The sequence below is a fragment of the Haliotis asinina genome, chromosome 14 (assembly GCF_037392515.1).
Source record: "Haliotis asinina isolate JCU_RB_2024 chromosome 14, JCU_Hal_asi_v2, whole genome shotgun sequence".
Classification (NCBI taxonomy): domain Eukaryota; kingdom Metazoa; phylum Mollusca; class Gastropoda; order Lepetellida; family Haliotidae; genus Haliotis; species Haliotis asinina.
In genome coordinates, this window is record NC_090293.1 from 34,729,405 (window position 1) to 34,751,080 (window position 21,676).

Below are 21,676 nucleotides of genomic sequence, written 5' to 3' on the forward strand. Positions count from 1 at the left end.
AACATCCAAATGAGACGTACAAGTACTTAAAACGGATTAAGTATACTTAATATCACTTCCAGAAACCCCTATGCATAAGTAGTTTTTGATATTACTTTTTATTTTCGTAGATTTATTGTGTAAAATAATTTCTGAATCAACAGCACATGTTTTGATGACGTAATCGCCTGGTGATCGCGGAACAGTTCGAGCCTATCTCTCGAGCGACTCATAAATGTTACATCTTACAAAACAATATGTTAACCGACCTTGAACTGCAACAAACAATGTTTTCACATACAAGAGGAATATGTGTTAAGATATAACCTTACCTCAAGTAGATAATAAACATGAACACGATCTCGGGAACGTGATACAAATACTAAGTCCTCGATCTTTGACCATTTGACTATTACAAGTCACAAGATCAGGTTATATGTTCCTTCTGGCCTTCTGTATATTAGAGTGCTTTGATACACAGTATATGCAATCGTTGAAATGAAAACTTGTTTGGGGCGAAAAAGGTTAGTTTGGTGTTGCTGAAAATGCAGAATGTATTTCCGATACATTAATTTGCGCGTGGTCTGATTACATTTAACACCGTTAACATATATTCCAGTAGTAACATAAACACCACGATATGTGAGAAACCGGTCTTAGGCAACTGAAGTCTCTAATATCAACGTTTACCCATTCTAAGCGATATTCTTTTACCCTATTGAGCAGATCGATGTTCGTGCTGTTGATCACCGAATTGTCTGATCCAGACTCGATCATTTGCCGACCGTCGCCATATAACGGGAATATTGCTGAGTGCAGTGTTAAACGCACTGACTCCCGTATGTGTATCAGATAGTAATGTTCGTGTGTTCGAACCCTTTTTCAACAAGATGTTTCAGGTTTGTCAGCACCACATCCACGCTTATGGTTTCAACCTCGGTGGATCACTTCAAGCTTTCATTCCGCATTAAGCAATGCCAAGATGATACCAAGTACCCAAAACAGCATTAAATCTAACTGACTCACTCCAAGAGCAGTCAGACTGATGTATTCAGTTCGTCAGTCTACCCCTTTCACAATGTTTCATGGATTTGGCCTGAAGTATCAACTTCGTGGCTGATACGAATGACTTGTATCCAAGATTTCATGGGCGTTTTGTTATAGAGAGTACTTTCTTAGCAACGAGAATCGGTTTTGTTCTGTCGAATATGCATGGAAAATGTAAAGTTGGAAATACGTGAATCCATAGATTTCTCGTAATAATATTACCAACCATTTTGACAAAAGGCTAAACCATCATGCGATTACGAAAAGTAACATGCTATATTATCACGGGATTAGACGTTCGGATAAAGGCACATGACGCCAGTCTGAGATTCAAAAGTCAACGAGTCGGGCATCAGTTCGACAGCGCACAAGTTCAAAGTAATTACTAAAAAGCATTGTCCATACTATTCACACGATCACTCAACAGCATTATTCATACCATTATTTATACGGGCATTCAACAGCACTATCCTTACCATACAAAACGATCACTCTGCAGCATTATTCATACTATTCACACAACTACTCAGTACCGTTATCCATACTATTCACACGATCACTCAACAGCATTATTCATGCTGTTCACACAATCCATCAACAGCATTATCTATACTGTTCACACGATTACTCAACAGCATTATCCATGAAATTCACACGATCACTCAACATCATTATTCACACTGTTCAGGCAATCACTGACAAATGTTATAGATACTAATATCACAATAATAGTCACCAACAATACCCATAGTCTGGCACCGACATCGATACTGTTTACTCTATGACGCACCAACATTATCCATACTATTCACACAAATAGTTAGCAATTTTGTCTGTGCTATTACCAAAGATACTCACCAACAATATCCATAGTATTCACACAAACAGACAATAAAGTCATCCATGGTATTCACACCAATCACATGCCACCATCACGTAGATGCATATGCATGTATATGCCATGCCATAACTTAATGCCCCTGAAATCTGGGAGGCACAGATTGAAGTGAAAACATTGCCAACCAAAGGTCGGAGAGGCGCGCATACCGTCCTTTCACGTTGAGCACACCACTTGGACATCGCCAAGCAGCCCCTAGCCTGTCTTAGAGTCCACATTATTTACCACCCTGCTGTGCTAAAGCCCGAAATGAAGCATTTCGAGATTTCCCCAGGTCATAACTCACTAAGGCTCTTTGTCAATTTAAATGGTTTATTTGTTACTATCAAAATTCCACATATATATTCAGGGACGATGTGTTAGTCAAAGCAGCCCAATACGACCTCCGACTGTGCAGGGGGGAATGACTTCATAATTATGAATATTGATACACGTGTACATGCTGGCGATGACAGTAAATTTGATATGATGTCAAGTGGGTCTGCGCTAGGTGGTTTGTAGCACTGGCACAGGTGTTATTTATGTGGAGATGAATACAGCAACAATAAACGTACTTAGGGCTTAGGAACCTTAGAAAACTGACACAGGAGCACAAATGCCCTTGTCAAAATGTTACCAAGCAAGAACAGCTATGCTAAAGTGGGCGAGTTAAAATCAATGTGCACCAAAGTGTTTCAATAAAAACACATGCATTGAATAGCCAATAACCTGAGCATGCCATCTATATGTACATATGTTTTTTCTGTCTCCAATGTTTATTTAACCATGTTTATTTAAAATAGCTGGTTTTCACCTTTACAATCAGTGTGAGATCAAAAGCTTTATTCATAGTTTGAAGAATCTCTGGACATCTCTGTCTTTGATTTCTTAAGTTGATCAGCACAAATACCAGGGTGAGTTGTGGATTCATTGACTATGTACGTCAATGCTTTTGTTAGGCGGTGTCTTTTCTTCTTTTTAAGGGTCTAAGTCATAGGTATTTACAGAATACATCAATTACTTCAAAAACACAGAATCATTCGCTTTGACATGTCTGTGAGGACGAAGATACTACCAAAGAGTCCTTGCTGAACAAACAAATGCATATCAGTATCTATAAATAGTGCTCGTTAGTCATTTAGAGTTGTGTGGTCCTATCGAGTGCTGCTTGCTAGACCTGGGGTAATACAGACATGTGTTTGGTCTACCTGTAAGGCCTCAGTACAAATAGTACGGGAGTTTAGACGGAGCCAGTACATCACTGACATTCTGGTCATGATACTGACTTTAGTTCTAATTTTGGAATGTGTTCAACGTGGTCTGGTGTGGACATGACCACAATCACTTGTTCTCAGAAAAACAGAAAGCGTCCGTTCGTGATTTCGGAGTACATCTACATCCACAGTTGTTAAATAAAATCAGCTTACCTGTAAAGTAAAAAAACTCGATACTGTAACGATACAGTAAACTACCTCCTTATTTTTCTGATGACAACAGCATTTTCCCACAAACCCAAATTCAAAACGTGGAATTACTCAACTGGTGATAACAATTGTAAATGCAATGTGCAAAGAAATATATACAGCATACGTTACTTTTTGAAAAAATTATATGCTCATTATATACTGTCAGAAGAAGTAGGTTTGAAGCCTTGGTCATTACTCCAGCATGCAGCCATTGCTAATGAGATGGCCACCAGGAAGCTGAGCGAGAGCTGGGCAGATCCACTGGTGACACAAGGGCGATCCTCTTTCTTCTTGGCGTTAGAGAAGCCCCAGCCTCCACACCTCGCGAAGGTGGAGGGAATGGGAGGGAAGTCCTCGTATTCTCCTATCTTCACAAGCAGGGCCTTCCCCTGGGCCAGATGACTGTCAGTGTGACAATGGAAGAACCAGAAGCCTGAAAGAAAGACACGTAATTCTTACACACCTGTTGTTGGGAAAAGCCGGATGAGATCATTGGTGCCACTTTGGTAGTAATACATATTTTCAAACCGAAATTGTTACTATGTTATCTATTTTTTTCACATTCGCCACTTCGACTATATTTTCGAATTTCATTTTTTTTCTCGTCACTTCAATTTTATCAATAAAAGTAAACAACTGAAAGTTTGCTTTTTTGCTCGATAGATTCCTTATATTTATACTCGTTCTTAGATAAATGGTATCGCACAGACTTTCGAATAGTAATCACTATTTTCTTGTCTGCTTCAATGTCATCATGAAGTATATGCCAATAGTTCTATGGTTTCAGATGACACGACAAAATAGTTCCCAGCCGAATTAAGTTACAACATACCAAGGTACATTCTGGATAAAATTACATATGTGTACCTGGATTATTGGCTTGGAATCTGAGGATGACGTAACCGGCGTCAAGTACGTTGACGGTGTCTCTGTACGTGGGGTTGATGTAGTTGCGGGGAATCTGCCCCTCCTGATCAAGGCGCATCACCTCAGCCCGAGTTGTGGACGACTTGTTAAACTGGAACATGTTATTGGAATGAAACAATCACGCGTGGTGCACAATGTTCATTCTAGGCTGCGCACTTGCACTGGGTTAATATTTTCATGGTGCACTGTACAGGTATGGGCGTCGTGTTGGCTTATCCATTTACATCTGAAACGAATCCATGCTGTTCACACACTTGTATGTTTGTTTTCGCTTGGCAACTCAAGTACGGCAAGGACGTCTCTGGTTTTTGAAATCACTTGAATTGAAACCGTAAGGATGGAGGTAAACTGATACTAGTAACTAATACTATTACCCTTGACATAAATATGCCTAATTGTGTTTGGTTAATAGCCAAAGCATACAAAACTGTGTTGGTGGATTTGCCAGGGGAAATCTGCCACATGGCAAACTCCACGGTTCGTACGAATGACGAGTTATGAGTATCAAGAAAGCAATAAAACTGTTGCCATAATTTCTTATTTGTTTATGTCAATATATATATATATAATATATATATATATATATCCAAAATCTCAACCCGATCATTTATATCATATACTAAGCCATTCCGAGTTATCTCCTTTTATGATCGTTCAGGAAAAATCATGACGAAATGTGTTGCATCTCATTCTGCCGATGGTTGAATGTTATTTAAAGATAGCTACAGTAAAGATCTTAAGGGTAATAAATTCGTCACACAGTGTTTTGAAAGGGTGTACGGGGTTGAGGAAATGCTTCATTCAGAGGGGTCTTACAGTCGTGTACACCTTTTCAAAACACCATGCAATTAATGGCGTATGGCTAAAATGTCACAGCAATCTGACACGGCCTACAATATTTTCTAAATGATTCACATATGTTTTCTGTTATTGATACCTGCAACGGAGTTCCCACGTTGTCATCTCACCAATGTAGATTCCAATGTCCCTCAACAACTACATGACACCATCGCCTTTGACGTTAACGTCAGACTTCTGAAGCACTCACCTGTCCTTCTCCCATAATGAAGAAACTGTGACCGTGTAAGTGCATGGGGTGGCCTATTTCCACGAACGTCTTTGCTTCGTTTATGACAACTAGCTCTACTATCTGGAGTCAAACAAGAAAGAAGCTATAACTGGCAACTGACTTGCCAACAACAATCCAAAAGGGGACAAGTCTCAAGTGTGGAAGATTGAACTAATAGAAAATATTCGCAGTTAATTTCTTGCCGTTTTTCTGGCCATTCCTGCATGGCAGAGCGCTACCTAACACAACATGCAAATTTGTTTCTGCAAATCGTGTTGGATTTTGCAAGTGAAACCGGTTATTCCGGTAAATCATACAATCCACAATCAATATATAACCAATTACATAGATTCTAAAGTACAATCCACAATCAATATATAACCAATTTCATAGATTCTAAAGTACAATCCACAATCAATATATACTCCATTGCTAAAGACGCTGTGCGTATATAGAGCTAACTAACCTCATTTTGCTTAAACCTAAGCGTGTGTGTACATAAACAGAGGTCCTTCTGACATTTGTCGGAGTCTGCGATAGTTGACCTGTTACAGAACCACGACTCATCAACGTCCTCCGGCTGAGACAATACTGGGATCGGTGGCAGGAGGAAAGTTATCTGCGCATGCGTTAAGATGAGTTGCTGATACCAAATATCGCTTCAATGTTTAGTTTTATGTTGACTATGTATTCAGTATATCGTTGGCATCAATTAAAAAGTATTTGATTTTGTTTTATGTCTCAATGTGTGCTGTCGACATTTGGAGGAAGGATACATTATTTATAACAGGTGTAAAATGTCCTTTACGGGGCGGAATATCTGCTGTTGAATACAGTTCCTTGTTGTTATATTTCTGGTTGTCGTTGTTGTTGAACTCCATACCTGAAACAGAAAATATTCACAGAATCAAGAAAACGGGATACAAGGGTATAAGAGAGTGGTTACAGAATCAGTGGAAAGTGTTGACAGAATCAGTGGAAGTGTTGACAGAGTCAGTGGAAGTGTTGGCAGAATTAGTGGAAGTGTTGGCAGAATCAATGGAGAGTCAGTGGAAGTGTTGGCAGAATCATAGGAAGTGTTAACAGAGTCAGTGGAAGTGCTGGCAGAATCATAGGAAGTGTTGGCTGAGTCAGTGGAAGTGTTGGCTGAGTCAGTGGAAGTGTTGGCTGAGTCAGTGGAAGTATTGCCAAATCAATGGAGAGTCAGTGGAAGTGTTGGCAGAATCATAGAAAGTGTTGACTGAGTCAGTGGAAGTGTTGACAGAATCAATGGAGAGTCAGTGGAAGTGTTGGCAGAATCATAGGAAGTTTTGGCTGAGTCAGTGGAAGTGTTGACAGAATCAATGGAGAGTCAGTGGAAGTGTTGGCAGAATCATAGGAAGTGTTGGCTGAGTCAGTGGAAGTGTTGACAGAATCAATGGAGAGTCAGTGGAAGTGTTGACAGAATCAATGGAGAGTCAGTGGAAGTGTTGACAGAATCAATGGAGTCAGTGGAAGTGTTGACAGAATCATAGGAAGTGTTGACTGAGTCAGTGGAAGTGTTGACAGAATCAATGGAGAGTCAGTGGAAGTGTTGACAAAATCAATGGAGAGTCAGTGGAAGTGTTGACAGAATCAATGGAGAGTCAGTGGAAGTGTTGGCAGAATCAGTGGAAGTGTTGGCTGAGTCAGTGGAAGTGTTGACAAAATCAATGGAAGGTGTTGGTAGAATGAGTGTTTTGAGAACATCAGTGTATCTGTTGGTTCGTGATGGAGCTTTAACTGCTCCAAAAGAGCTCTTACAAAGACTTACAATTCACGTTTGCAAAGTTTCAAACCAATACTTACCGAATGTTGTCTGTCTAACAATCCTATTTACCTGTATACTACCAATGCGCAGCCGTGTATCCATTGTCCGTCATCTCATAGCAATATTTCCTACATATTCCTTTCACTTCTTCTTCGTATATATGACCTTTTATCTGTTGTGTTAAGCTAATGATTCTTACCTATATACAGCCTTGTATCCACAGTCTGATTCGTCAGGTTGACATCAAATGCATACCGCAGCTCGCTTGGACGAAGCCAACTGTGATTCCTTCCATAAAACTGGGAAGGTTCCCTTAGAACTGGATTTAACATCACCTGCAACAGTCGGAAACGTTGTAATCTGACTAGCAGGGAAAGACTTTGGAAGATGAGAAAGAGTAATAGTCAGAGGTCTGCAATCAGAAACAGTGAGAGGCGTGTTCTCTCAGTAACAGTCAGAGAGGTGTCCTCCCAGTAACAGTCAGATGCGTTTTATCTCAGTAACAGTCAGATGTGTGTTATCTCAGTAACTGTCAGAGGCGTATTATCTCAGTGACAGTCAGATGCGTTTTATCTCAGTAACTGTCAGGGGCGTGTTCTCACCAGTAGTTGCTATACGGGTATAAGTGTACTCCAAACAGGATGAGTGGTCGAAATACCACTCATTAAGACGTAGTTTTACTAATTACCACAGCAATGATCAACTCACCCCGCCTGCAGTCGAGAACATGAGTTCAGTGCCGGGGTCTTCATCCGGGGCCCCTGCATATCTCAATATGGCGGCGCTAGACACATCTGCAACTAGGCAGTCCCCCAAACCGACGACTTTGATCCAATAATTATCCACATCTTGGTTCGCAAACAACAGGAAGTCGTATCGCTCACCTACAAGGAACCAGCAAACATAAACTTCAGAATTGAATGTGATATCAGGAGTCACAAGGCGTTCACACCCATGTTAATAATAGTAATAATAATTGCATTTATATTGCGCCAAACTCCATTCACGATGTGAATGCTCATGGCGATAGCAGTGAAAGCAGTTATTATCCCGTATAACCCAGGCTGACTGTCAGGCGCTGAAAGGTTATAATCCCACCGGGTATCCATTTTCTGCTCGGTAAACAGAGGTAATTTTGAACAAAATCCCTTGCCCAAGGTATGACCACATGTGTGATGTGATTCGTTGTGGTGCAAGACTGATGTCCTAGAAATCTGCCGGCCACCCATCCGAGCACTGTCCGCGCCCATCGTTTTTTAACTTTCACCTGATTGTGACCTGAGCTTTATGGACCATGCCACCATGTGATATCAGGAGTCACAAGATGTTCACACCCATGTTCTGCGGAGGGTTGGAAGAGAAAACAGACACGCGGATGTTAGACTGGCGGTGGTTCTTGTTCTGAACACCCGTGGTGCTCCCCATCCCTTTTTGAACAAGGGTACACCTTTAACGCGGGAATGTTTTTTGAATGTGGAATTTTGAAGATCATATGAATAATCAGACAATGTATGAAGTTACTGCCATAATGTGTGAACATACGTTACAGCGGAATGTAAATGGCGACGTGATCGTATTAACAATCTGTTCAGTTGTTGGACTCTTTCATGACAGGTTTTTATATGCACTAGAGGTCACAATTCCAATATCATAAAGGTGTATAATTGCAGACGTCTGTCAAATTCCCTTTAATAGTTTTCTTAGAAGGTAAAGGAATGTTATATGTGATTTAATCACCTTTGATCCCGGCATCGACACTAGTTTGTTGTATTTCTAAAAAATGTGATCTGATTACAGTTAACGCCAGTTTAACATAAATTCCAATGAGAACAGGAACACCATGAAGTGGGATGGATGGAGGGGTGTGTGCATGTGAGCATGTATGTGGATGTATGGGTGGATGTATGGGGTGGATGTATGGGTGGATGTATGGGCGGATGTATGGGTGGATGTATGGGTGGATGTGTGGGTGGATGTATGGGCGGATGAATGGGTGGATGTATGGGTGGATGTATGGGTGGATGTATGGGTGGATGTGTGGGTGGATGTATGGGTGGATGTATGGGCGGATGAATGGGTGGATGTATGGGTGGATGTATGGGTGGATGTGTGGGTGGATGTATGGGTGGATGTATGGGCGGATGAATGGGTGGATGGATGGGTGGATGTATGGGTGGATGTGTGGGTGGATGTATGGACGGATGGATGGGCGGATGTATGGGTGGCTGTATGGGCGGATGGATGGGCGGATGTATGGGTGGATGTATGGGTGGATGTATGGGTGGATGTATGGGTGGATGTATGGGCGGATGGATGGGTGGATGTATGCGTGGATGTATAGGTGGATGTGTGGGTGGATGTATGGACGGATGAATGGGTGGATGTATGGGTGGATGTATGGGTGGATGTATGGGTGGATGTATGGGTGGATGTATGGGTGGATGCATGGGCGGATGCATGGGCGGATGGATGGACGGATGGATGGATGTATGGATGGGATTTAAACATGTCAATACAGGTGATACATCAAAACACGTTCTGATTCTACGAAGTACTGAACGTGAACGAGCCCGCGTATTCCCGAACAGAATATAACGGTACCCTGTTAAAACATTTCAGGATTTTATAAGGTTCGGACAAATCAAAAGCTGAGTATATGATACGAGTTTGTCACAGATGACACCGTGATGCAACCATGTCCCCTTGTCCAGCGGTCAGCCCTTACAGTCCTAACAAACTTCATATAACGACAAAGGAATGTTTGCCGGCCTAGGCAGAGACGTGCACTGTGTTGACGTATCCTATTAAGCTCGCCTAGCCTCCCGAAGCAAAGCCATCAAGTATTGAACTAGCGACCAAATATAAGGTCAACAATGTTGGGTTTTGTTGGTCTCGGTTTTATTTCGTGCACCCACTCAACCTTACCCAGTACGCGATGATTATTTGCGTGGTTAGTTATATGTGTCAGTAATGTTTACGCGTTATCCTGGGTCATGTCGCCATTCTCAGCTCTGTCATACGGTGGATGAATACGTTTAAGAGGCATTAACAATCGCCGTGGAAGGACACTATGAACAACATGTAATACAAAAGCGTTTATGATTAAAGCAGAAAGTATACAGAAAACATCGAGAACCTCAGGCCAAACCCTAGTCTCACCAGGAAAGTATTCAGAAAACATCGAGCACTTCAGGCCAAACCCTAGTATTGCCAGGAAAGTATTCAGAAAACATCGAGCACATCAGGCCAAACCCTAGTCTCACCAGGAAAGTATTCAGAAAATGTCGAGCACTTCAGGCCAAACCCTAGTATTGCCAGGAAAGCATTCAGACAACATCGAGCACATCAGGCGAAACCCTAGTCTTACCAGGAAAGTATTCAGAAAACACAGAGAACCTCAGGCCAAACCTTAGTCTCACCAGGAAAGTATTCAGAAAACACAGAGAACCTCAGACCAAACCTTAGTCTCACCAGGAATGCATTCAAAAAGCACAGAGTAGTTCAAGCAAAACATTACTCTCACACAGAAAGTATTCTGCAAACACAGAGTAACTCAAGCCAAACCTTATTCTCACCTGGAAAAACAATGAAGACATCGACTGGTCTTGGCCGGACGGGCATTCCATCATTGGCGATCACCTGTAGTTGGTGTTTCTCTACAGCCACGTGTACTGGGCAGTTGGCGGACGATCCAATCACACGTAGCCTGTACTTCTGGCCCCTCGTCACCTCAAACACCTCCATTGGCGTCTTGGCTGTGGTAAGGTTCGTTTTGACCATGTTGAACTTGTTGGGTACGTCAACGTTGCGAGCTCGGCCATTGATGTGCAGTCCCTGGGGTAGAGAGGAGTCGTAAAGATCATGCATCAGATCTACGTATCTGGTCATTGATGTGACTGGAATCCAGTCTCCTACCAACATAACGTGATCGTCCACGTCGTATAGGGCACCATTGGGGTCGCGGTCCTTGGGTTGGCGGACGATGACTGCACCGAATAAACCATCAGCGAGTTGCATGCCTGTGTGACCGTGGTACCAGTGGGTGCCGGCTGGCGAGGCTGTAAACTCATATCTGAAATGTATTGTGCAGGTTGCAAGTACAGCATGAATTCGAGGATCATTAACAATGCGCTGTTTCTACGGAAGCGTAGTAGGGCCACGGTGGAAAAGTTTTTTAGTCTCATCATCTTCTACGTAAGACTTACTATCTCCTACTAGTTTACTAGTAAGTCCTACGAAGGAGATAGTAAGTCCTACGTAGGACTTACTATCTCCCGTAGGAGATAATCGATATATGTTAATATGCATTAGAGTATAGTTGCTTTGTTCTGACTAACGCCAATTTCAGTTAGACAACGTCAGAACTACTTTCAGACCAGTACGAATCCAACTGTAACTGCAATATCGTTACTAGAAATAGCATTTGAAACAAAAACACAACAACAGTTCTGTTTACAGTTAATGTTTTGAAACATTCAAATACTTTTACTTCCTGATTGATCTCGTTTACAGCCAGCTGATATTTATCTTTAGCTCGAGCTTTACCGATCCGGAAGCACCAGCATGTCTTGATACACTCTCTCTTGACTGTGAAGTCGCCGAGACTCGAAGTGTTTTCCCAAAATCATTTGACCCCACTTTCAGTTGGTCCATGCGATGCATTCTGCAGGTTGGGGAAACCTACCGATCAGCCTAAAATAGGCTAAAAGGGATATTATAGGAAGTTTTGCCTGTTTTCCTTAGGTGTCTCAGCCTATAATTATGATATTTATCAAATTAATTTGAAGTGGTGCATTTCCGCAAGAGGATATTAATATATTTCAAGTTCTGATGTCCTAAGGTTTTCATTCAAACCCTTTTTGAGAATTTTCATCGTACAATAAAGGAGTTTGGATATTGATAATTATATATAAGTCTATAATATTTCTGACAATTTTCACTGAAAATCAGTGACACAGATATTCAGTTTTAGTTGTCAGAAGGCAAATCAATGAAAAATGCGTTCTTAATGAAACATCTTTTCCTGAACATTTTATATGTTTCAATATTGTCCAAGAACATTGGGTTTTTTTCAGTCTGAGGAGGTCCATTAACTTTTCATCTCTCGGATAAAAAAGCAGTTTGTGTGGAAACTGATTGTTTGTGAAATAATTAGAAACAAGTCCAACTATAGTCCGACTGGCCTACAGCAAAATGGGCGTGGCCTATAACACAGAGAGAGAGATAAAGAGAGAATGTCCAAACTCCATAACTGCAAATAGATCAAGGTCCACGTCACCCTAACGTAACACAGACAACAACACTGTATAGTAGCCCTGCATTTATGTCATGAATATTCACTGACTTAATAACCACACATCATAATCCGAACGTTTAAAGTGATATATTAACTCCTGGCAGATATTAATTCCTACGTAGGAGATATTAAGTGCTACGTAGAAGATAGTATGACCTACGTTGGAGATATTGAGTACTACGTAGAAGATAGTAAGACCTACGTTGGAGATATTGTGTACTACGTAGAAGATAGTAAGACCTACGTTGGAGATACTGAGGACTACGTTTTACGTAGGCGATGCTAAGTCACCGTGGTCCTATTACGCTACCGTTTCAAGTAAATAACGAGTTGTTTTCGTTTCGGAGAACAATCTGATATTAATAAAACAATTTAACATTACATTTTTGCTCAGAGAGAGAGGGGGTGAGGGTGGGGGTGAAATGATACTCACAATAATTATGACTAACATTAAATAAAAAAATACTGACATAACTATTGCGATATCATGGTATGTGTGAGTGACTTTTCTTTCTCACTTAACCAGTTCTCAGTTGGTGAAGTGATATATCTCATAATGCCTATATATTAAACATGCGGTAAAAACAGTTATGTTTGTGATGGAAGTGTAATGGAACACACTTAAAAGTTTCTTTGACGCCGATGTTGCATTGTGTTACTTGGCCTACACCGTCCGAGTAGGGCGTTCTCATCTGGTGTTGTCCGTGCCAGTGTATGCTAGTGCCCTGGCCATCTTCCATGTCGTTGGTCACCCACACCACCACGCGGTCACCTTCACACACCTACAACAGAGGAGTATGTGACGTCACAACACACCACCACGCGGTCACCTTCACACACCTACAACAGAGGAGTATGTGACATCACAACACACCACCACGCGGTCACCTATACACACCTACAACAAAGGAGTATGTGACGTCACAACATACCACCATGCGGTCACCCTCACACACCTACAACAGAGAGGTATGTGACGTCACAACACCCCAACGTGGTCACCCTCACACATCTACAACAAAGGAGTATGTGGCGTCACAACACACCACCACGTGGTCACCCTCACGCATCTACAACAAAGGAGTATGTGACGTCACAACACACCTTTCATCAGGAAGCATGGCCCTTCAATAGTCCGCATGTGTTCAAAACATGTGGTTAGAACTGTACACGATGTAGATGGTGAATTCGTTCATGGCCAAGGCATATCGTTCATACAACTGACCTCAATAGATGGGCCGGGCACCTGTCTGTTGACTGCGATCAAAGGTTTAATCCTCCCATCCCCGGACACACAGTGTGGCCGAAAGCAGTCCGACTGGTTGAAGGGACAATCGTAGCATGCCTGAATGGACACAGTGAACAGACTATAAGCGTGGGAAAGAAAGCCATGATTAAATAGACTTCATAATTGTAAATTGTAAATTGTAAAGCGTTTTTAACTATTTTGTACATTTTGCAACATTGTCATACAACCTTAGGCGATTTTTGCGTACACACCAATGGACACCTTTATGAACTATTTTTCTTCTTTCTTCTTCTCTTTCTGCATATATTGTACCCGTGTTGGATATTTTAACTGCTTATCTCACCTCTGCATCAAACAGTCCAGACCATTGTCTGAGAAATAGTTTGTGTTTTAGATATATATCAGATGATATATTGAGTATGTAGGAAGTGTTCCTATAATGTTAAAGACGACCCAGTTCTTTCCTGTGAGTATAATCAATCTCATATGACATTAATTATAATTCTGTGGAAGAATCGTTCAGTCTTCTTTTGAGTATTAGCTGATGAGTTTAGTTCTCACCTTAGACAGCGTTCTGTACCACTCCACAGTGAAGTTGTACACACACACCCGGGGTAGTTCGTTCTCCTGGCATGTCCGCTTGCACTCGTGGGTAGACGCCACTGTGAAATATAGATTGTTGGCTTCAACTGTGTCTGAATCATATGAACCTCACCGGATACCAAACATCATCGTGTGCAGTTTGGGTTTATAAGAGTGTAGACAAGTTGGTTTATAAGTATGTGAACAAGTTGGGTTTATAAGTGTGAGTTCAAGCTGGGTTTAGTAGTGTGTAGAGACGTTTATCAGAGTGCAGACACGCTGGGTTTGTAAGTGTGTGGACAAGTTGGGTTTATACGTGTGTTAACAAGTGTATTAGTGTGTCCACAAGCTGGTTAGTAAGTGTGTGGACAAGGTGGTTGAATGAATGTGTGGAACAGTTGGGTTTATCAGTGTGTGGACATGCAGGGTTTATCAGGGTGTGAACAAGTTGGGTTTATCAGTGTATGCACAAGCTGGGTTTATCAGTGTGAGCACACGTTGGGTTTATCAGTGTGTGAACAAGTTGGCTATATATGTGTGTGCACAAGTTGGCTTTATATGTGTGTGAACAAGTTGGGTTTACCACTGTGTGAACAAGTTGGGTTTATATGTGTGTAAACAAGTTGGGTTTATAAGTGCTCCAATTGCTTCTGAGGCACATCAGTAATCCCTCCGTGCCGCTGCCAGTAAAGCCGCTGACACGACAGACTATTAACATATGTCCTTGAAACTAAAAATGTTCTTTATGATAAATAAAAAACAGGTGGGGCGGCCTCAGAAAGGTGTAGTCGAAGTTTGTCTGTTGTACCTGACTTTGAAGAAATGATAAATAATGAAACATCAATACAGTTCATATAGAAGACAGACTAACAGACTTGATCGTGCGCCAAAACATGGCAAAATTGCTCTAAATATATATGATGGGATTTAATAAAGTCAGTGATGACCGAGGTGTTGCCTGGAAGAGTACTGATGTTCTGTCAAACGCGACAATGCAACGTTGAACTTTACTAGTTGTGACACTTATTTTGTAAGTTCGGCAATGCGGTCATGTCCTTTCCCGGGATTCCAGAGACAGAGATACATGTTTGAATAACAAACCCGTGAAGATCTGGGTTATCATTGGTCTTCAGCAACCCATGCTTGGCGTGAAAGGCAACGAAGGGGATTGGGTCCTGAATCTCGCCGACTTTGATGACGGCAACGTGGGTCGATAGTGTTGCTGTTGATCACTGGGTATCAGGAACAATCTCGAATATTTACAGACAGCCGCCATACAGCTGGAATATTGCTGAGAGCGTTAAAGTGTTAAAGAACAAAGAAACAACGAAAGAAACATCTTGGCTGAGGAATGGCGTTCCCATCGAAAATTATTAAACTTGATACTTGGTTATCAGCACCATAAGGCATCTTAAACCAGTTACCGCTCAGTGGGAGAAACAGTGGCGGTACTTAACTATTTTTATGCCACGATTATCTCAAAGTGCTCCTTAACATCACCCAAGCTGAGATACTGTTCCGTGCTCCAGCGTCTAATGATGTAGCAGGTCAGCTGAAGCCCACACAAAACTCAATCTGGTGAAATACCCACATCTCACAGAAGAGCTCTGGCCAAGTTTAGGAGCGAAGATGCACCACTTAGAATAGAGACCGGCCGATTCAGCAATATTCCACTGGATGCAAGAACAGGTTGTAGAACATGAATGCCATATTCTGTTACCATGTCCGAGGCTTAAGAATTGTATCATCCCCGGGGAGTTGAGACTGATAATACGATGAGCCACTGAGAGAGAAATCCAGTGATAGCGTGCTTTATAAACATCTTATACTCAGATAATAATGTTAATAAAAATAACAATAGAGAGCACAGCCCTTCTGACAATCTGGAGAATGTAGAAGGCTGCAGTGTTGGGGAGTCTACATGTTTTCCTGAAAGTTCTTGGTGAGTTCGACTAGGTAGTGTTTCCTGGGAGAAGTCCCATTCGCTGTCTGGGCTGCGTGTAGAGGGAGCGAGGGCCCTGAGCTGATGATGAGCGTTACCAGCCTGACTGGGCCAGGATCACCTGAATCCTCTCTGCTACGTTTCTATCTCAGTCTGTATCACATAATAACGTCCCCTATGCGACGATATTTGAGTTGATTAGACGCTAAGAAGTGATAATGGAAAACTCGGAACTCCAGGATGTATTGCTTGCCAGTTTTGTTTTTTCAAACCCTGTGATATGTTCCTTAGCTGCCGAAACCTGCGCTCCTATTTTAAACGAAGAAAACCTTTCCCTTGTCACTCCTGGTGTATTTATATACATCTTATTTATAGTGATAGCTGTTATATGCATTTATGCTCTTTATTTAACTTATAAGATTATACACATGTATTTAATACGCTCTTCTGCCAATCTCTAAACGGTCTCTTTTTCGCATTTTGGAACACTTTTGTACTGATGTATACTTACCACCATTGAAAACGCAACGCTTAGATAATTGGAGATTACTAAAAGCACGTGTAAGCAATTGATGTTTCAGTGCATTAAAACAGATGGATGCCGGACAAAAACAACACAGAAAAACGTTCGTTCAAATAATTGTTTCTCTAAGAATCAAACATATGAGTGGTCAAATCGAAAAGTCAATATCGCGTGCGACCGCCATTTGCATGCGGTGCAACGTCTCATCATTGTGTCAGTAAGCTTCGGAATAGTTTCCTGAGGGGTGGCATTCTACTCCTGTTGAATCGTTTATAATTGTCTGAAATCCATCTTGATGAAAATATGGACTGGTGCGTTTTCAGTGCTGGTGAGTATATCGCTATATATTTGTGTTTTATTGTCATGAATGACTAGCTGTATGTCTGTCTGGCAGGTGAAAAAACGACCAGTTTGGGCCCACCTCGCTCGCTGTTGGAATAACAAGTTCGTGTATTATGAGTCAATAACACTGTCAATTTTGAAATTAATGCGCGTGAAAAAGGAGAGTAGACTTTGCTACAGCGCTATTATTCTTTTTTAAAAATGACTGGATAGCTGTAAAATCAACTTAAATAGAGACTTATACACGAGCGAGTGAGTCATGTTGTTTTTACGAAACGAGTGTCAGAAAATCCATATTTCCCGAGCACGAGGGTTTTCCTGACACGAGTTTCATAAAAACAATATGACACACTCACTGTAGGGTGAATTTCTTTATTATTCATTTGTATCGAACTTTAAATTTCGAAACAACTAAGTCCACGTAAAACGCGGTCACTCAGCTGTTGTCTCTTGACGTGAAGGTGACGGTCGCGTACGAATACAATGATACTGTGGACATAAACTCCCTGTGTAATTCTCCCAAGTAAAGAGCATGGTATTTTGAATAGCTTATCTTGCACGAAGACCAAAAAGAGAAACTAATTTGACTTGAAACTAATTGTTTGTCAACTTAAGTAACTGTAAGAATTGTAGAACAGGAAACATTGTTAACGGTAAAGTTCTCGTCGTCAATAGAGCGAGCAACGCGGCGACGTTTTGTGACTAGCACGGTCTCCGTTGTCTCACTCACTGCCATAGAGGGGTTCAATACTGATATAGAATGACCTTCCCTATATTGGACCTTCAAAGATAACGTGAACAGCATTACCAGAATCATGGTAAGCTGAATTCCAGGTGAATACAACAGACTGCCCCTTCCCTGTGTTGTGCATCAGAAAGGTCTGTGTAATTGTTCACTCTCTGTACATTTGTGTGTCCAGACACTTGCATCTTGTGCATGGGGGCTACATTATTGTCCTGCAACTTTCGAATCAAATGTTTACGGGTACTGTCATTAGTTAGCCGTTTCTCACCAGTGATGTATGCTCCACTTTGTGCTCTCATTTTTTCATTATGGAATGTTTATTTTGGATTCGCATTTGTTTCTATCCCAACTGCCCCAAAATCCACAATTTGTTTACTTCTTCATCTATCAGGGCCTCATATTTGTTTGGTAAGTTACCTTTTCCATATCCTTTTAACTGCCTTTGATTCGACATGAGTTCATTTGTATTAAAAACGGGATCAGTCACTATGGACCTACCATACTTGTCTTATTTCAAGTGTCTATCAAAACTGGCAAGCTTGACAGGTAACGTAGGTGGTTGATACTCCTCATCGTTATCCTTTCTAGCACTCATGAAAACCCTTGTAAAACTTCATTGAGCTAAATGGGAGGAATGTCATTTGTCTGTGTTCATTGTGCATGGAAGATGCATGTGACTGTTTCACAATGCACTGATGTTACAGTATCAGGTAACCGCATTCTGTATCTATTGTTGCGAGAGTGTGTTTTCTGTCATTTGTATTAGCATTGATTCAGTGATAGTTATCATTGGGTCACAATGTTTAGAGTTTTGAGTTTGATTTGCTGGTCACATGTCGTATCACGGTAATAGTATTTTTAGCGACGGGCCTTTTTACGTAGCACTCCAGAGTTACCTGCCCTTGACAATCCATTGTTTACTTCCTGTTCGTGAACGCTCTTACTGAAAACTGAATGAGTCATATTTTGCTCGAATATTCTAGACTGTGTGTTGTATATACGTAAAGGCTGGTTGTTGTGTAGTGCGACGTGGACTTACATGTACATCTGTTGTCGTCTGTCGTTTGCCTTTGTCTGCATGAGTGCATCGCCATCATTTGACAGTCTGCATGGCCACTGACAAGCTCTCACCCCAGACCCAGGTCTCGTCCAAGTACAATGGCTCGAACCCTTCCTGGCTTTTCTTCCATATTACCATGATAAAATTATTCCTCGAGCGAACGATATCAGGGCGTTCACAGATTACTGACCTATTCTCCCCCCAAATTTCCTTATAACGATACCCAAAAGAGTGTAAGAACCGCCAGAGTGTTTACTTTGATACTCTGAGGTTGTGTTCTTGAATCAAATGATTTTTTTTAAATTTTCAGCGACATGTATTTGTTTTCAGAATAGAGCGTGCTGATAGACTGCAGGGTATGAAATAGCGTCTACTCGGAGGCCCGCTGTTTGCTAGTTACATGGCGGGCTTACAACTTTATTTTATAGCCAGCCCCGTGGGCAAATACGTTTGACTATGTCATTGACTACGGGAAATATTTCGAAAATAATATACAGATGCGGCAGCTACACGACGTTTGTTCAGTTCGTGATCAATCAAACCATAAGTTCCACAGATCAGCCTACCCATTTATTAAACACTACACGTGATTGGTCTAGAGAATGCTTTAAACCAATGAACAGTTTTCTTCCTTCTAATAGTATGTAACGATCACACATCAATTCATTAGTTACAATATTTTAACACCTTATTTCAGTTTCCTATTTTTAATACGGGACTGGTTACATGTTAACAGGGCCAGCAACATTTTTCGGTTATCAGCCCTGTGGGCTTACTGGGTATTTTAGGAGTTTCATACACTGTAGACTGCCGTACAAGGTTCTTTTGAAAGTGGTCCAAATGTTCTAATTTGTGTGATTTTGACACATCTACCTGTTTCGCACCACCCTAGCTCACAATGTGTTCCAGAACATTTGTCAGTACTCTTGCTGATAGCCCTAAAGCTGTTGATGCCCGCTCACGGAATTTATTAATGACATAAAATAGCTTGCCCCTCTCGGCTTCAGCACGGAAAAAGTCGTACACTTTAATCTTCAAATTTTCAAATATCAGAAAGCAGTTGGGTAATAGTAAAGGATAAACGTGTGTACTATTTATATTTATGTGGCAATTTTGTACGATGATAAAACCTCAATTCATTGGTCCGTTTCTGACTCAAACGGACTGTATGTAGGTCAACTCAAAGTAGATACGAAGCCAAGTGGTTCCACTCTGTTAACTTCATGTCCCTGAAGTCATTTATTTATAACTGGTGCACATACTTGTGGAGAGCAACATAATGTCAGCTGATTACGTTACTCGTTTCCCTTTCCCTCATTGTTTGCTATACTTTACTTTGTCAGCTACCCACCAGGGCGCCCTGCAGTCTGTAGGCTTTAAAATCTACAGGCCCGGAATGAAATCTGCAGGCCCAATGTACACATTTTCGCACTATTTCTTCAAAATCGATGAACGAAGACTATGGCACATTGAGTAATTGGTTAGTAAGACTGGTGTTGCCATTCCTCTGCACAAAGCGTCGATATACCAGCCGGTGAAACTGTAAGTTATCGTATCATGATAAATCATGGATGGTCCTCGAACGTTTATAAAATAGTGTTATAAAAATATGGGAAAGATTCCGGTTGAAATCGTTGCCAGATAATGTACTGAAGGCCACAGGGGCCTGCAAATATTTGAAACTGCCGGCCCGATACAATAACAACCGGCGCTGGACCTCAGGGTCGATTAATTTCGAAAATCCTTGACCCTGACGACATGTGGAATAAATAAGTGCCCTACCTGAGCCAGAAGAGAGACGCACGGCCAGCAATATAATTCCACAAAGACGTAACCGATTCATGTTCAGATAGACACAGACAACTCCCACAACCAACACAGTCTCACAACGTCGAACGACCTCGGCTAATACCGGTCTGAATACGGATGAACACCTCGGATATTTATATGTACAGTACAGAGCCCGCGTGAAGATATGTATGTACATCACGCGGAGAATCCCACTTGTCTTATTGGTCACAGACATAAGAATAGCACATACAGGTTTTGTGTACCTGGAGCTTTACAAGTACTCGTAACACAACAGTAATATAGTAATAATAATTGGTTTACCAAGTATGTCAAGAGTGAGCACATTTGCGTCTGTTGAATTGTAAACAGTCTTTTGTAGTGACAAAGTTGACACAGGTATCGCGACTGTGCACAGTACGCTTAGCTTAGGATACGTTGCAAATAGACGTCACATTCGCTGCATTCAAGACGTTTACTAGTCACAGAACTTGGTTTTCCTTCGTCTATAGATCATTCTTAGCCAATATGCATGACCGCGAGGTCAAACTGAAAGCAAGATATGACAGGTTAGCCCAACCTTGAAAGTGGCGACTTAGAAAGGAAAGATTACTGCTGTATGCCTTTGTGTCGGAGTGATGCCCGTAGTGATTTTAACATATCGTATCGGTATCGTTTCAACATATTCTCATGGGTAAGAAGGCAGTGATTGACAAAAATACGGAGAGATCCTGGAAAAGTTTTCATAGTGTGTTCGTAAGAATTACGGCATGTGGCATAGTCTAGATCTTGACGTGAAATGTACAGATTGTTCACTATGCAAGATTTTAATTAGGGGCACATGGACAATGTGGATGTCACACACACACACGCACACGCACACACAACGCAACACAACACAACAACATCAACAACACACCTTGTCCCACACGTACAAAATCAATGACCACCCCACCAGTTCATGTGTGCAGAAGTGACCACCACAGAACAAAAAC

At 41.5% G+C, this 21,676-nt stretch overlaps 1 protein-coding gene across 1 annotated transcript; it reads right to left on the reverse strand.

Annotated features, from left to right (window-relative positions):
* Positions 1–2,218: 2,218 nt before the first annotated feature.
* LOC137261975 (uncharacterized) lies at positions 2,219–20,817 on the reverse strand. Its single transcript, XM_067799780.1, has 12 exons — positions 20,676–20,817; positions 14,261–14,361; positions 13,676–13,795; positions 13,072–13,232; positions 10,730–11,226; positions 7,863–8,038; positions 7,354–7,489; positions 6,142–6,248; positions 5,832–5,984; positions 5,345–5,446; positions 4,237–4,387; positions 2,219–3,802 (listed from the first exon to the last, which is right to left on the reverse strand). Exons 1-12 carry the CDS (start codon positions 20,734–20,736, stop codon positions 3,522–3,524), a joined length of 2,046 nt encoding a protein of 681 aa, XP_067655881.1. The 5' UTR covers positions 20,737–20,817; the 3' UTR covers positions 2,219–3,521.
* Between the last annotated feature and the right edge of the window lie 859 nt (positions 20,818–21,676).

What these genes read in the sequence shown, in the direction of transcription:
- LOC137261975 (XM_067799780.1), bottom strand. Translation starts at nt 20,736, where the DNA reads ATGAATCGGTTACGTCTTTGTGGAATTATATTGCTGGCCGTGCGTCTC. An exon ending in TGCCCGGCCCATCTATTGAG is followed by an intron (nt 13,233 to 13,675) that starts GTCAGTTGTATG and finishes CCTCTGTTGTAG; the next exon opens with GTGTGTGAAGGTGACCGCGT. An exon ending in GGCGTCAAAGAAACTTTTAA is followed by an intron (nt 11,227 to 13,071) that starts GTGTGTTCCATT and finishes AATACATTTCAG; the next exon opens with ATATGAGTTTACAGCCTCGC.